Here is a 14,349-nt window from a genome sequence, read left to right as displayed (position 1 = left end):
ATTTTAAGAAATTCTCAAATTCAATAATGCAAGTATAAAGTAAAAGAAATGCCTACATGTAAGAAACTACAACCAACGAACCAATAACAAGAGGGAAAAAAAGTTGGAGGATAACAAGCAACAAAAGAAAAAGGAAAACCGAGAGAGCGATAAGAAGCAAGAATATCTAGCGAAGAATTCATTGTTTTTTTAGGATAATAGATAACATCAATAGTAGAACGGAAAAGGGCCTAAAATACCCTCGAACTATTGAAAATGGAGCAAAAATACCCTCCATCCACCTTTCAGCCCCCAAATACCCTTATCATCTATCTATTGGGTCTAAAATACCCTTATCACCACCTATTGGGTCTAAAATACCCTTATCACTAACATAATCTTTTCATTAAACACGTATCATTTTTCTATTGGTTGGATTATAAAATTAATTAAACTAATTAACTTTTGCAATATTGACCAGATAGTGCCCCCACCCCCCGACCCGACCCCCCCCCCGTGAAAAAAAAAATTTGAAAACAAAGTTGACTTTTTTTTTTTGCACCCCACCCCGCACCCTACCCCTCCCCCGCACCCCTACCCCCCCCCCCCCAACGCAAAAAAAAATAATGGGAGGGGAGGGGGGCGTAGGGTGCAGGGTTTGGGGGGTGGGGGGAGGGGAAGGGTGCGGGGTGGAAAAAAAAGTCAACTTTTTTTTTCAGCTGGGAGGGGGGGGGGGGAGGTGTAGGGTGCAAAAAAAATATTGTTACGCTTCTCAACTTCCTAGTAAAAAGCACAAGTACTGTGAAATGTCTTGATAAATTAAAATGTCTAATGTAATTGAGTTACCAAAAAAAAAATATCTCACCCTAAAATACATGGTATATTTTCAACCAAAAATCTAAAAGGCACAAGTGTAGATATTTTTTTTGCACCCCACCCCGCACCCTACACCTCCCCCGCACCCCCCCACCCCCCAAAAATCTAAAAGGCACAAGTTGACTTTTTTTCCACCCCGCACCCTCCCCTCCCAGCTAAAAAACAAAAACGTTTTTTTTCAAAAATATTAATTTTTTTTTGCATCGGGGGGGGGGGGGGGTAGGGGTGCGGGGTGGGGTGCAAAAAAAAATGTCAACTTTTTTTTCAAAAAAAAAAATAAAATTCACCGGGGGGGGTCGGGGGGGGGGGGGGGTAGGGGGTGGGGGGCACTTGAGTTATCTGGTCAATTAGTTTAATTAATTTTATAATCCAACCAATAAAAAAATGCCACGTGTTTGACCAGAATATTCTGTTAGCAATAAGGGTATTTTAGACCCAATAGGTGGATGGTAAGGGTATTTGGGGGCTGAAAGGTGGATGGAGGGTATTTTTGCTCCATTTTCAATAGTTCGAGGGTATTTTAGGCCCTTTTCCGATAGTAGAAAGTGAAAGAAGAAATAAGGTAGGCATTCGACAGCTTTTAAACAGTATACCATAAGAATAAAAAGTAAAATTGACGTAGGGATCTAGTAGCTCAGTTGGTTGGCTACCTGAACTTTCACCTCGTTGGCGAGGGTTTGAATCCCTACATTATAATCCCCTCTCGAATTTCCCCTCCCCCTACCCATTTTTTGTGAGGACTACAAAAACTCTTAGTTCTCCCTTATATACGGTAGTAATATGGACACCAGATCACATTTAAATACAATTAAATTAAGTTGAATTAAATACTATCCAACTCTTTTTTCCAATATTTTTTTATACACAACTGCAATAACTCTCTCAACACCCCACCCCCCTGTTCTACCCCACCCCCAACCCCGATTGTCCGCAATCATTCTCTTTCTTCTTCACTTTTCTTTCCTCCAATCATCTTGTTCAAATTCTTTATTTACTATTTATATAACTATATATATCTGCACTTTGAAGTGTGAAAACAGAAAAAGAAAAAAAAAAAAAAAAAAAGAAAGACATTTCTCTTTCTTCACGTCTCGGTATGTACTTTTATTTTTCTTTCTTTTCTCCATTTGGTATTTTGTTCGATCGTGTTCCACTTTTTGTGGGTTTTGGTTCTTGATTATTTTTTGCCTTTTTCTTTTATTTGAAGTGGTTGCTTATGTACCTTTCTGCTATTGTCTTGTGGGTTTTAACTGTTCTTGAGGTACTTCCCTTTCTTTTATTTTCCTTTTTTTTTTTGGTTGGTTTTGACACAATTTTTGCTAATCTTTTTTGGGTTAGTCTTGAAATTTGAAGCTTGTGAACCCCTTTTCTTGAATTGGTTGTTTGCTTAGCCTAGTAGGTTTTAACTTGTGCATGTTTTTTTTTTTTTTTGAGTAACTAAAAGCCTACAATTCTTGATGATTCTCTCTCTTTGTTGTTGTTGTTGTTGTTGTTGTTGTGTGTGATTATGTTGGTTTTTGAGAAAGTTTGGAACTTTGACTTATTTAGGTGGTTTTGTAATGGTGTAAAGAAACGATCTTTTGTCTCATATAATGGAATTACCTCTTTTATCTTTGTTTTGTTGGCAGTTATTTATTTGTTTACTTTTAATCTCCAAAGATAGAGCTTTTGATGAAGTGGTTGTGTTTGTTTTGTCTTGAGATGAATGAAGTTGTCCATTAGCTGATGCTGGTGTTTTTGTTTAGATGTTGGTTTATGTTCTTTTCTTTGATTGTTTGTTGGTCAACTCTTATCACTCAATTATGTTGGAAGATATTTAGTACAGATTGGAAAGAAAAGATGTTTGCTGAGTAACCTAGTCCCTATCTTGGCCTGCTTTAGTCGTTACCAAGGTGAAAACAAGGAGTTTTAGATTTCTTAGGAATTGAAAGTTGCTTTTGGAAAAAAGGTTAGTTCTTTAATTAGAGTTGGTGTCTTTGGGGGCATCCTGTGTGTCTAGGATTTTGAGGAGAGGCAACTTGTACCAAGTGGAAATAATTGACTGATTGGTGTGGTTGTGGACCCGAAGATGACTATCTTCTGTTTGCAAGTGTACAGCTTTACCCATAAGTTTAAGAAGTTGAAAGCTTAAACAGTGGCCAGAGAGGTTTAAAATTTTAATTATACAGTTATCTTATGCTGTCTATTAGAGCTGGTAAAGAGCACTCACTGCTGTATCAATTAGCTCTCTGGTTTCTTTAGCTAATGTGTATATGAATGTAAACTATGGAAACCTCCGATTAATCAGAAAGAAATTAAATTTTGCAGAATAAAATCACATAGCAAATGTGAAGGTGATAGGGGAGACTCAACGCCAGATTTTCCTTGAGATCATGTAATAATGACAATACCACTTTAGTACGTACACTAGTTCATAGTAGGTAGCTTGTGTGCACTTGATCTTAGCTGGATTGCTTACCGATTTGTTAAGCTGGTTTTTTCTAGCTTGTGTTTTAAAAGTAAAATGCAGCATCGTGTGACGAAGCGTTTTCAAATGTGCAATAGTCAGTGGAGATTCTCCAGGAATGATATGTATTTATTAATTGGCCCAAATTATGCTGCATTACAGATCCTCTGAAGATGCCGATGATAAGTGTATCTAAAGAAAAGGGAAGAACACCATGGGAGATTTGTCCAGGATCTGATTCCATCCATGTCTCTAGTGATGCTTCTCTTTTTTCAAGCTCAGTGCCTGTACTTCTTCACAATAAGCGTATGAAACGATTAGTCTTTCACTCATACTGCATTTGCCCATTTTGTTTAAGAAAATCTCACATCTTCTTAATCTCTTTGAAATTCTGATGTAGTGGCATTGAGTGATGGTGAACTGGGTCATCAATCCGTTGATGATACATCACCCAGCTTGAAGAAAATTCGCCCGGATGTAGAGGTTGATGAGCTGCTGGATGATGGTGAAAATCGTGCAATTGGAAGCTTGCTTCCTGATGACGAGGATGAGCTTTTAGCTGGGATAATGGATGGGTTTGACCCTAGTCGGTTTCCCAATCACACAGATGACTTGGAAGAGTATGATCTTTTTGGAAGTGGAGGAGGCTTAGAGTTGGAATCTGATGGTCAGGAACACTTAAACCTGGGTATATCAAGAGTAAGTCTGGCCGATTCAGTTGGCAGCAACGGAGCTGCTATTTATGGACTTTCAAGTGGTGGGGGAGCGGTTACCGGAGAACATCCACTTGGAGAGCACCCTTCTAGAACATTATTTGTCCGCAACATAAATAGCAATGTCGAGGATTCTGAGCTAAGAACTCTCTTTGAGGTTAGTTACACTCATATCTTACAGTGTATAGCTATGTTCTTTGTAATTTCATGTGACCCTCTCCTCCGGTTTGTCAGTGCTATGTCCTAATGAGTTCCCTGGACTTGTAGTATTGCTTTGTCTAGTTAGGGATGGGTTTTGCTTGTCAGTTTTGTAATTGGTCTAGAACCATATTACTTGTCCGTACTCTTTTTTCGAATTGCTGGATGAATATTTCTGTAGAAAGATTTCTTTTTTTGTAGATAATACTCGAGGTTGTCTTTTGCAATTTCTGGAGGCTTCATCCTGATTCTAAAGCTTTTGTCTTTCTTTAATCTTTGTCAGTTGAACTGCCTAAGGTTCTACTTTTTCCTGTTGGTACAACAAGATGATCTACTTTTTGTGAGTTTCTCTTGTAGTGATAGTATACCATAGTCGAGTAAATTCACTGGGTAGATGTGTTCATGAGATGCTTCAATTTGGTGTGGAAACCTGTTATCTTATTATTGTATAAGCCCCATATTAATTTTGGCATGGAAAATGTCAAAGCGCTGGCCTTGGTGTGTTTGCAATATCGCATTTGAGTCTACTGGTTGCTTGACAGACAAGAAATGTCTTGTAAAGTTTCTGATTTATAAGGTGTTTTTATTCCCCTTATAATCCTTTTTTCAGTTTTTAACGTCCTTCTCTTTTTCTTTTCCCCCCTTCTAATTAGCAATATGGTGATATCCGGACTCTCTATACTGCGTGTAAGCATAGGGGCTTTGTCATGATATCATACTTCGATATTCGTGCTGCTCGAACTGCAATGCGAGCATTGCAAAATAAGCCACTGCGAAGGAGAAAACTAGACATACATTTCTCAATCCCCAAGGTGCTTCTTCGTCTGCTGCTTTTAGTGGTTACAGAATTACATTATATGCTATATATTTATTTCCTTTCCTGACTAACCTCCTCTCCTTCTCCTATTACTCTTCTTCTCTCTGGCCCCTCAATGTTTATATATCAGGACAACCCATCAGACAAAGATGTAAATCAAGGAACTCTTGTGGTTTTTAATCTAGATCCATCAGTATCAAATGATGACCTCCGCCAGATATTTGGGGCTTATGGCGAGATCAAAGAGGTCAGATACTCAATAGTCAAACTGGTTATTTCCCATTTAACTCCATCTATTCATTTTCCCTTGTGTGCTTCCTCAAGGAGCTAGTTGATATTAATTATATGTGACATCCCATTTTCTCGCATCGCAGATAAGGGAAACACCACACAAAAGGCACCACAAGTTTATTGAATATTACGATGTTAGAGCTGCAGAAGCTGCTCTTAGGTCCTTAAATAGGAGTGACATAGCTGGAAAGCGCATAAAGCTTGAACCAAGCCGCCCTGGAGGAGCTCGTCGAAAGTGAGTAATCCACATTTTCTTTTTTCTTGATAAACAAGAAAAACTAGCGTTTTCGAAGCTTATAGTAGTCCTTTTTTTTGTTCATGAGCTTCGCTAACATTTTGCTGTTACAGCATCTCGAACAACTTAGTTACATTTGATTTAAACCTTCCCTCCTGCTCCATTATTGCAAGTGTCTGGCTGTTTATTTTGTTTTTCCTTCTTTTTGCTTTCTATCCCTTTTGCTGAATTAGATTACAGGATGATGATCAGACCAGCAAGCTCTCCCAATCTTTGCCCACCCTCACTAAAGGAAAAGGGAAAAGGAAATAACGTAAGCCCTCAATTGATGAGGGAAGCAATGAAGATACCGTATCACTTAAGTAGTATGCCATTGGGGCATTGGTTTTGTCATGGGATTAGTCATTTGCATTACCTGCATCTGAGTGGCGCACACTATACAAATCTCCTGCTGTGTGTATACCTTTTCCAGGCGTCCCGCAGTTATGATTGAGCAGGAACGACTTGAGAGGCTTACCTCATGTTTGAAAGGATACAATTGGAAAAAGTGGTTAGACCCAATGGAATCCATTAGAACTCTAGGATTCTGATAAATCTTTCTGAGCTGTTTGAGGTCTGGATACTACTGTAAGAAATGCTATGTCAACTAACTCCTTCATGGAGTAGCACCTGTGATATTTATCTAGGAAAAGTAGAGTAAATTAATACTGTTGCTGGGTGGTATAGGCCTGTGGATGTTCCAGCGGCAGTCTTAATAGAACAATGGGTTCGGGCATGAGATAGTGGTATGTGGGTTTTGAGATTTACACAAGATCAGCTAAAAAGTGCCAAAGGCCAAAGACTGGAGCCTTGAAGGATAGAGAATGGAGGATTTGGTAGCATTGCATCCACTACTCTCTTGTAACAAGTTCGGACTTGGTGTGTGTATATATATTCTCTCTCCTGCAGATAGAAATGAGGAAAGTAATATTAGCATAGACATTTAAAAGTAAGTGTAATCACATGACAGACTTAAAATGGCGTGATGCTGTCCCTTTGCACTCTTTTTTTTCCTTTGGTTTAAACCATGTTTATTTTTGTTACTGAGATTCTTGTGCTTCTTTAAGTGGGCTACTCATTAGCTGCTTCTCCTTCCTCCTGGATACTTTTGCTCCTCAGCCTTTTTATACCCTCGAGCTTGAGCTCTTTATGAACATGCCATCATACTATATGAGTCTCTTTTTGTTGGGTGTTCCGTCAAGTGAGGTTCAGCTTAGCCAAAAATTCGAGGTTGCATTATTTTATATGTTTCTGATTGCGCTGTTACATATTTGGGTTCAGTTTTTTAAATCTTGATGTCTGATATAGGAATCCTGTTTTCTTTGTGTTGCACTTGTAGTCTTGTATTGCAACCAAATCAAGAACCTGAACAAGATGATTCTTGGACTTTTCGGCATCCATTGGGTTCCTCACTTGGTAATTCCTCCCCGGGTAAGTTTACTGAGGATTTCCACTTCTATGTTATGCTGAGACAATTTAAGGTCTTCTGTTTCCTTCTGCTTGTGCCTGTATTCTCTATTTTTTTTTTTAAGTTGGGTGGGTAGAAAAGGGGGGGGGGGGGGGACTTAATTAATTTAAACTTCTATGATTTCAGCTATGACCTCTGATACTAAGGCATTGCCTATATTTCTTGCAGGTAATTGGGCACAATTTGGCAGCCCTATTGAGCGTGGCTCCACTCAAAGTCCTGGCACGTCACCAGGATTTAGATCCCTGAGTCCCACCATTGGCAATAATTTACATGGGTTAGCTTCAATTTTGCATCCTCGTGCATCAAATACCTTGAGGGTCGCACCTATTGGTGAGGATCGCACAATGGGCGGTCATGCAGATTTTCCTAATGGTTCAAACCATGTTGCTCCCTTCCCTCAGTCTCATTCTTTCCCTGAGCCTAAGATAACCCAGTTTGGTGGAACACTGTCCTCTTTGGGTGCTTCAAATACAACTGGTTCTGCTGTTGAAACACTATCTGGACCACAGTTTCTCTGGGGCAGTCCAAAGTTGCATCCTCAACAGAGTAATTCTTCATCCTGGAAAACCCGGTCTTTGGCGAATGCTTTTACATATAGTGGTCAGGGCGACAGGTTTTCCGTGTCAAATCATCAAAAATCTTTACTCAATTCATCTCAGCACCATCAGCACCACCTTCACCATGTTGGATCTGCTCCATCTGGTCTTCCCTTTGATAGGCACTTTGGTTTCTGCCCAGACTCGTCAATCCTGAGTCCAGGTTTTAGAGGCATAGGTATAGGTCCTCGTGACGGAAGTTTGATGGTTAACTATGGTGCTCGTACCGCTTTGAATTCTGGCGTTGTTGTTCCAGGGAATATGTCGGACAATGGTTCTCCTGGATTTGGCATGATGTCTTCCCAAAGACTCAGTCCTTTATTCCTAGGCAATGGTCATTTCCCAGGACATGCAGCTTCTAGCTTTGAAGGGCTGACTGAACGCAGTCGCACTCGACGTGTTGACAATAACAATAATGGGAACCAGATGGACAGCAAGAAGCTGTTTCAACTCGACTTGGATAAGATCAGATGTGGTGAAGATACTCGGACAACCTTGATGATTAAAAATATTCCTAACAAGTAATAGCTACTTCTAAATGCTTGTACCTTGTTAAGTATGGCTTATTTTAGTTTGGGTGACACTTGACATTTTTTTCCTCCAGGTACACCTCCAAGATGCTTTTAGCCGCTATTGACGAACAACATAAAGGCACTTTTGATTTTCTGTATCTGCCCATTGACTTCAAGGTAATCCTATAGTAGTTAGGATTATGTGCTTTCCTTTTTGTTTCTCAAAGTCTGATGGAAATTCTTGCTTGCGAGCAGAACAAATGCAACGTGGGTTATGCATTTATCAACATGTTGTCTCCATCACTCATCATCCCATTTTATGAGGTTTGTTTTTGTCTATTCTTTTAAACGTATTGTATTACTTTCTTTTTCCTGAAGTGATTGGGCTATGAGCTTTGAAGCTGTCTCTTCTTGTTGTATAGTTCTTGCCTTCCCGGTTATATATAAAGATTGCTATGCCTTCTTAATCGTCTCTTCCTTTTTATTGTGTTTGCGGTCTTGAAGTTTTGAAGCAAGTGTGTTGTGCTGTGTATTCACTTTGTGCAGGCATTTAATGGAAAGAAGTGGGAGAAATTCAATAGTGAGAAAGTGGCTGCTTTGGCTTATGCTCGGATTCAGGGAAAAACAGCCTTGGTAGCCCACTTCCAGAATTCAAGTTTGATGAATGAAGATAAGCGGTGTAGGCCAATCCTTTTCCACTCGGAAAGCTCAGAATTAGGGGATCAGGTAATATAGACCGTTTTGTTAAGAATTAAGCATGCAAAATGTAACTACTGTTATGTCGTGCGCTATGATTCGGCTAGCTTTGATTTTTTTCTCTTGAGTTTTCAGGCTATGTGATTGGATATTCTTGTTGAGATAATATGACAACTGAAACTGCAACTTTTTCATCAAAACATAATTATAGCTAAGATGAAAACTTCCCTGCAGATTGTTCAAGAACATCTTTCATCTGGAGGCTTACATATTCAAATCTGTCAGTCAAACGAGTCAGACTTCCTGGAGTCACAAGGTAGCCCACCTGAGGAGGATCCAGTTGACAAATCGGAGAATAGCTAGCAGTGTCATGGAAGAGTTTTTGCTCACGGCTTGATGAGTGTGCAGCTGCTAGTACAAGTGTCGATATACATGTGTAGAGTAACATGATTAAGGCAAAAACATAGAAGTATGAAGTATTTGTATTATAGTGAGTAGGTGTTTTTGGTTAGAAATATCTAAAGAGGAAGAGGGCTATTTCTGACGTGGCATCAAAGCATCTGTAGTTCATGTTGTAATCCTTTGGCAAGTTGAGATAGAAAACTATATCTCAACATGGCATGCAAGGTTTGTAGTTTTGTAACAATTTTTTTGGTGGTAGGAGTAAAGAGGAGATGCTTGAAACTTGTATAGTGGGAAGGAAAGCTGACGGCCATTTTGTATCAAGCATTTTGCTATTTATGTGAAACATCTCTAGAACAATTGTATAACAAAATTGCTTGGTTTACTTATTACTTTTTACACAAGAAGCAATGATTTAATTTTCACATTTCACACCTCCTCTACTTTGCCTTAGTTTATTTTGTCTTTTTCATTATTTAGGAGAATCATGTGAAGTTATTGAATGGAGGATGCCAGACTTGTATGCTAATGAGTAATGGTTAAAATGTAACTTGACCTGCTTGTAGATTAAAATATAGTTTAGTTATAAAAAACTTGAAAGGAGAGAAATTGTGTAATGTGATAGAAGGCCAAAACCTTAAGGGAAGCATATGTATTTTTCTTTTATCAGTTGGACTACCTATAATTCAGAACCTGAGCTAGTGTTATGCTCTATGCATTTACGTTTTCAAGGATTTCCTGTTATTAGTTTCTTTTTCCTTTACCGTGGGGTGGAAAGAGCATTAATTAGACAAAATGAGCGCGACTTGAGGTCTTTTGCATTTTCACCATGTAACTCCTGTGACTACATTAAATTACCGTAACTGGCACGTCGGATTTCTGCTTTCATTTTCTCTTCTTTTAGCTGAAGATCTATTGAAAACATTCTCTGTACCTTTCAAGTAAGGGGTAAAGTTTGCATACGCTCTATCCTCTCCAGACCCATTTGTGGGATTACACTACATACGTTATTGTTGGAGTCCGCAACGAAAATGAACCCAAAAAAATGTTACTAATTCCCCCATTTTTTTTTTTTTGGGTTAAACGCCTCTTTCTTTACACCTTTTTACGTACTTTACATAGATTAATCATGCTTCAGGACTCTGAAAGTTCAATGTTTTATGTAGAACCCTACTTATTTTTGAGCAATTAGTAAGGTAAGCTCAATACATCAAGGATAAGCAAAACTTCGGATTGTCGTTTTAGTGGTTAAAAAGTGCTTGAAGTCCAATTTTGTTTAGCTTTAAGTTATTTATATTGTAAGGTTTCGATTTAAACGTGTTATTTTTTAGTTAAAATTGCATTATTCATACCAATCTCAAAATAATTAAATTGCATCATTCTTAATAATATGAAAACACTTAAACTTGTTCATTAATTTGAGACCCAAACTTATTAAAATACAATCATCAAAGAAAGAAAAAACTTAAAATACATGAGCCTACACATGCCCTTGATTTGATCTTCCGCTAAACATACTAATATTCTTCAAATTAACAACATCATTATAAATTAAACAAAAAACTAAAATCATAATATTCTTAATCATCATCAGAATTGAAGTCTTCAATACCGTCCTCAGAACAATATTTTGGGTTTCTTAAGACATATCTTCTTTCAGTAGATGTTAATTCTCTACCTGTTGATGATGCTTGTTCTTCGACCAACTTTAGCATGTAAAATCTACAACGTCTTGCTAGCATTCTGTTGTTTTCTTTTCTACTCCTTTGTATGGCAAACTCGCATGTTTCTGGACCTACTCGAGGCATGGTTATTGAGAACATTGTTTGGATTTGAGCGTTGAGATTTTCAAGTCACGAACAAGACGTTGTGATTCGGCGTACCGATAAGCCCATTCGCGACGTAAACCACAATAATATTCACGTGGATCTGAATATTTCAGCTCGCGAAAATCGTCATTACGCTCTATTAAAAGGTGGGGCTTGAAATCGTCTAGCATGAATTCACTGTTATCAGTTGAGGAATCACCGGAATAGTTACTTTGATTTGAGTTGTCATCACCACTGCTATTTGAATCCTGTGAAAAAAATACCGACCAATCTATATTTCTACTATTCGACATTGAATTTTAAGTAGATACTAAGTAGCAAAAAGCTCTTTATATAGGTATCAAACTCAATAGGTTGTGAGATCATGACTATGACCCCACCAACTTTATTTAATACAGTACAACTATTAATAATATCATGGGGAATCATCGTCATAGGACATCTCACAGTCCGAATCCCACTTGGATCTGAATCTGACGTAACTATGTTGACCATATTCTACCCTGAGGCAACGTATTTTCATCCGATTGTTCTCTTCGCCAAAACGGTTAAGAGCAAAATTCAACTCTCGTGGAGTGCCACGAGGCATTGACATAGCACATTTTTTTGGGCGTTCAAGCCCTAGTGACCTCAAGTTTTGTTCCAGTGCTGCAGCCTCCCTAACACGCCAATTCCACTCGTCTGTCACCATATTGTTGTAACGTTGATTGTATCTCTCGTTCGGGTTATTCGAGTATTCAAAAACTTCACCCAATTCCCATGTCCTACCCATTGCGTCGAATACGTCTCCTGGAGAGAACATTGTAATACGACTAATATCTCCAAATTGATTAAAAAATGACATAATAACTCAATTTTGTGTGGTTGGTAGTTATTCGTCAATTACGTTATATAACACTTGCTAGCATGAAACGCAAATTTTGGATTCGAATTATGACGTCTTTCTGTATGACAACTCTGATTGACAACACAACGCACAGAAATAGTGTAGTAATTTACTGCGTTATGTCAGAATTTACTGCGTTATTGATTAATAACGCAGTAATTTACAGCATTATTCTGACATAACGCAGTAATTTACTGTGTTATTCTAACATAACGCAGCAAATTACTGCGCTATGTCAAAATAAGGCATTAATATAATGGGCTATACTACTACTTAATTATAACGCAGTCAAATAGGCGCACTCCGTACTTAATTTGACTTGACGTAACACTACAAGACACACTAATTGCATGCGTTATATGATTCAAACGCTTTCAAACCTTATATAATACAAATTTTGTATGAAAGGAAAACACAGTTTCTAAGTTTGATCCAATTTTCTTTATTTTACACAAATTCTAAGTTTAATCCAATTTTTGCATTTTGTACTCCTAAATTAGTCAAAAAATGGAAGATGTTCCAAAAATGAGGGTTTCTTTATTCTGGGACAGAGAAATTACATTTGAGGAAAATAGTTTACGTTATGACTCTCCCCCAAAATACCATGTTAAGTTTCCACTTAACTTAAAATTCACAAAACTACTCCAAACCTTGTATAATAGACTACAAGTGAGTAGGAGTGATTTTGATTTAAATATAATTAGAAGATATCCAATATCATTTACACCGCAAGGTGTAGTTAGTTATGGACAGTGGCATATTCATGACGATGGTTCTTTGACGGATTATTTGAAGGCGCCTTACGATTATAGGAAATGAATAACTTTAAACGTCCTTGAAATGTACGCACAGAAGGTCCCCATTAATCGTCTTGAGGTCATGGATATAGCTCCTCGGGAAATCCCATCTAGAATTCAGGCTGAAGCTACTGAAGCGGAACCTACTCATGAACACAATTATCCTGACATGAGCACTTATGAAGGCATTTTAAGGAGTCAAATGCCTCTGGAAAGTTTAAGTCAGCAATTTGATGGGCAGTGGTAAATATTCATTATTATTATGTGTAGTTTCATATGTTAATTACTTGGATGCTACTAATGATGTTGATTATATTTTTTAGGGGTTATACACCTACTCAAAACGATGGTCCTTCCTCAAGTTTCGGTGCAATTGATTACTATCAGTACATCTATTTTTTTAACATCAATAGTATTATTTGATGTCTAGTAGTTAAAATACTCTAGTTTCTTATGTAGGGAGAATGTGGTCATTGCACCAAATTATAGGCAAAGACCTGCTCTGGAAGGAAATACCTAATATGGAGGAAAGTGAAGATGAAGAAAGTGAGGATGAGGTTGAGGTTGGTACTAATCCTCAATATCAAGTAGAACTGTTGCAAGACATGATGAATAGTCCAGCACACCAGGAAGAACTGAATTCACAACACCCATTTGACCAGCAAGCGCCTATGCCGCAAAGTCAATTTCAACAGCAAGAGTCGACCTCGGTTCATTGGCATTTTGATGAGATCCCTTATCTTGATCATCTTCAAGATCGCCCCGATGCCTTTGTCTTTACTAGGGATGATGATCATATTCGGCGAAATTTGTGGAAAGAGCCGGTGGATCTTGTAAAATAGAAGGTTCATATTGAAAAAGGCATGATTTTTAACTCGAAAAAGTCATTGCAAAGGGCTGTTAAGATTTATTGCATCCAGCGGATGAAGGAGTTAAAAGTTGACGATTCTACTCGAAAACTTTGGCGATTGGTCTGCAAGCGAAAAAATCAAGGTTGCCAATGGATGTTCCGTGGCAAGGAGACTGCTGAAAAGATGTGGACTATTTCAAAGTTCTACACAAGGCACACTTATGATATGGGTGACCTCCCAGATGATCGTTGCAATCTAGATACCAATATGATTGTTGTTGTGTTAGTTGGCGACATTGCAAAAAGCCCGGGGTATCCCCTTCGCTTAATTTTATTTTAATTTTGATGTTAACACGATGTTTCTCGTTATTATATGCTGATATTTCAACTTATCCAGGTACCCTATAAAAGATTGTATTACAGCCGTCTTGAAAGTATATCGCAAAACCGTCAGTAGGCGGAAGGCGTATCTTGGGCGTAGACGCGCACATGAGATAGTCTACGACAATTGGGAGGGCTCTTTCATGACGTTGCGGAGATACATGACGGCTCTACACACTTCAATCCTAGTACTGTTGTTGAATGGAAGCTTAAATCGAAGCCTGGAGTGCCCGGTAATATTTTTGAGTTTGTGTTTTGGGCATTCAAACCATGTATTGATGGTTTTGCTCATTGTTGGCCAGTAATATCAATAGATGGAACACATTTGTACGGGG

The 14,349-nt window shown here is 38.3% G+C and overlaps 1 protein-coding gene across 4 annotated transcripts; it reads left to right on the top strand.

The window, feature by feature from the left end:
• The first annotated feature begins 1,793 nt into the window (after positions 1-1,793).
• Positions 1,794-9,703, top strand: LOC132625226 (protein MEI2-like 5). 4 transcript variants are annotated; one of them, XM_060340069.1, is made up of 13 exons: positions 1,795-1,949; positions 3,464-3,607; positions 3,702-4,171; positions 4,866-5,024; positions 5,160-5,276; positions 5,404-5,555; positions 6,934-7,025; positions 7,231-7,839; positions 7,918-8,182; positions 8,266-8,350; positions 8,429-8,497; positions 8,720-8,899; positions 9,104-9,703. In XM_060340069.1, the coding sequence occupies exons 2-13, from the start codon at positions 3,475-3,477 to the stop codon at positions 9,230-9,232; spliced, it is 2,460 nt and encodes an 819-aa protein (XP_060196052.1). In that variant the 5' UTR covers positions 1,795-1,949; positions 3,464-3,474; the 3' UTR covers positions 9,233-9,703. The 4 variants fall into 4 exon arrangements, with proteins under 4 accessions (XP_060196053.1, XP_060196052.1, XP_060196050.1 ...); XM_060340067.1 differs by having other exon boundaries at positions 7,231-8,182; XM_060340068.1 differs by lacking the exon at positions 1,795-1,949 and adding an exon at positions 1,978-2,116 and having other exon boundaries at positions 7,231-8,182.
• Positions 9,704-14,349: the final 4,646 nt, after the last annotated feature.

The sequence above is a fragment of the Lycium barbarum genome, chromosome 12, assembly GCF_019175385.1.
Source record: "Lycium barbarum isolate Lr01 chromosome 12, ASM1917538v2, whole genome shotgun sequence".
Taxonomy (NCBI): Eukaryota; Viridiplantae; Streptophyta; class Magnoliopsida; order Solanales; family Solanaceae; genus Lycium; species Lycium barbarum.
This window is presented reverse-complemented; position numbering and strand designations above follow the sequence as displayed.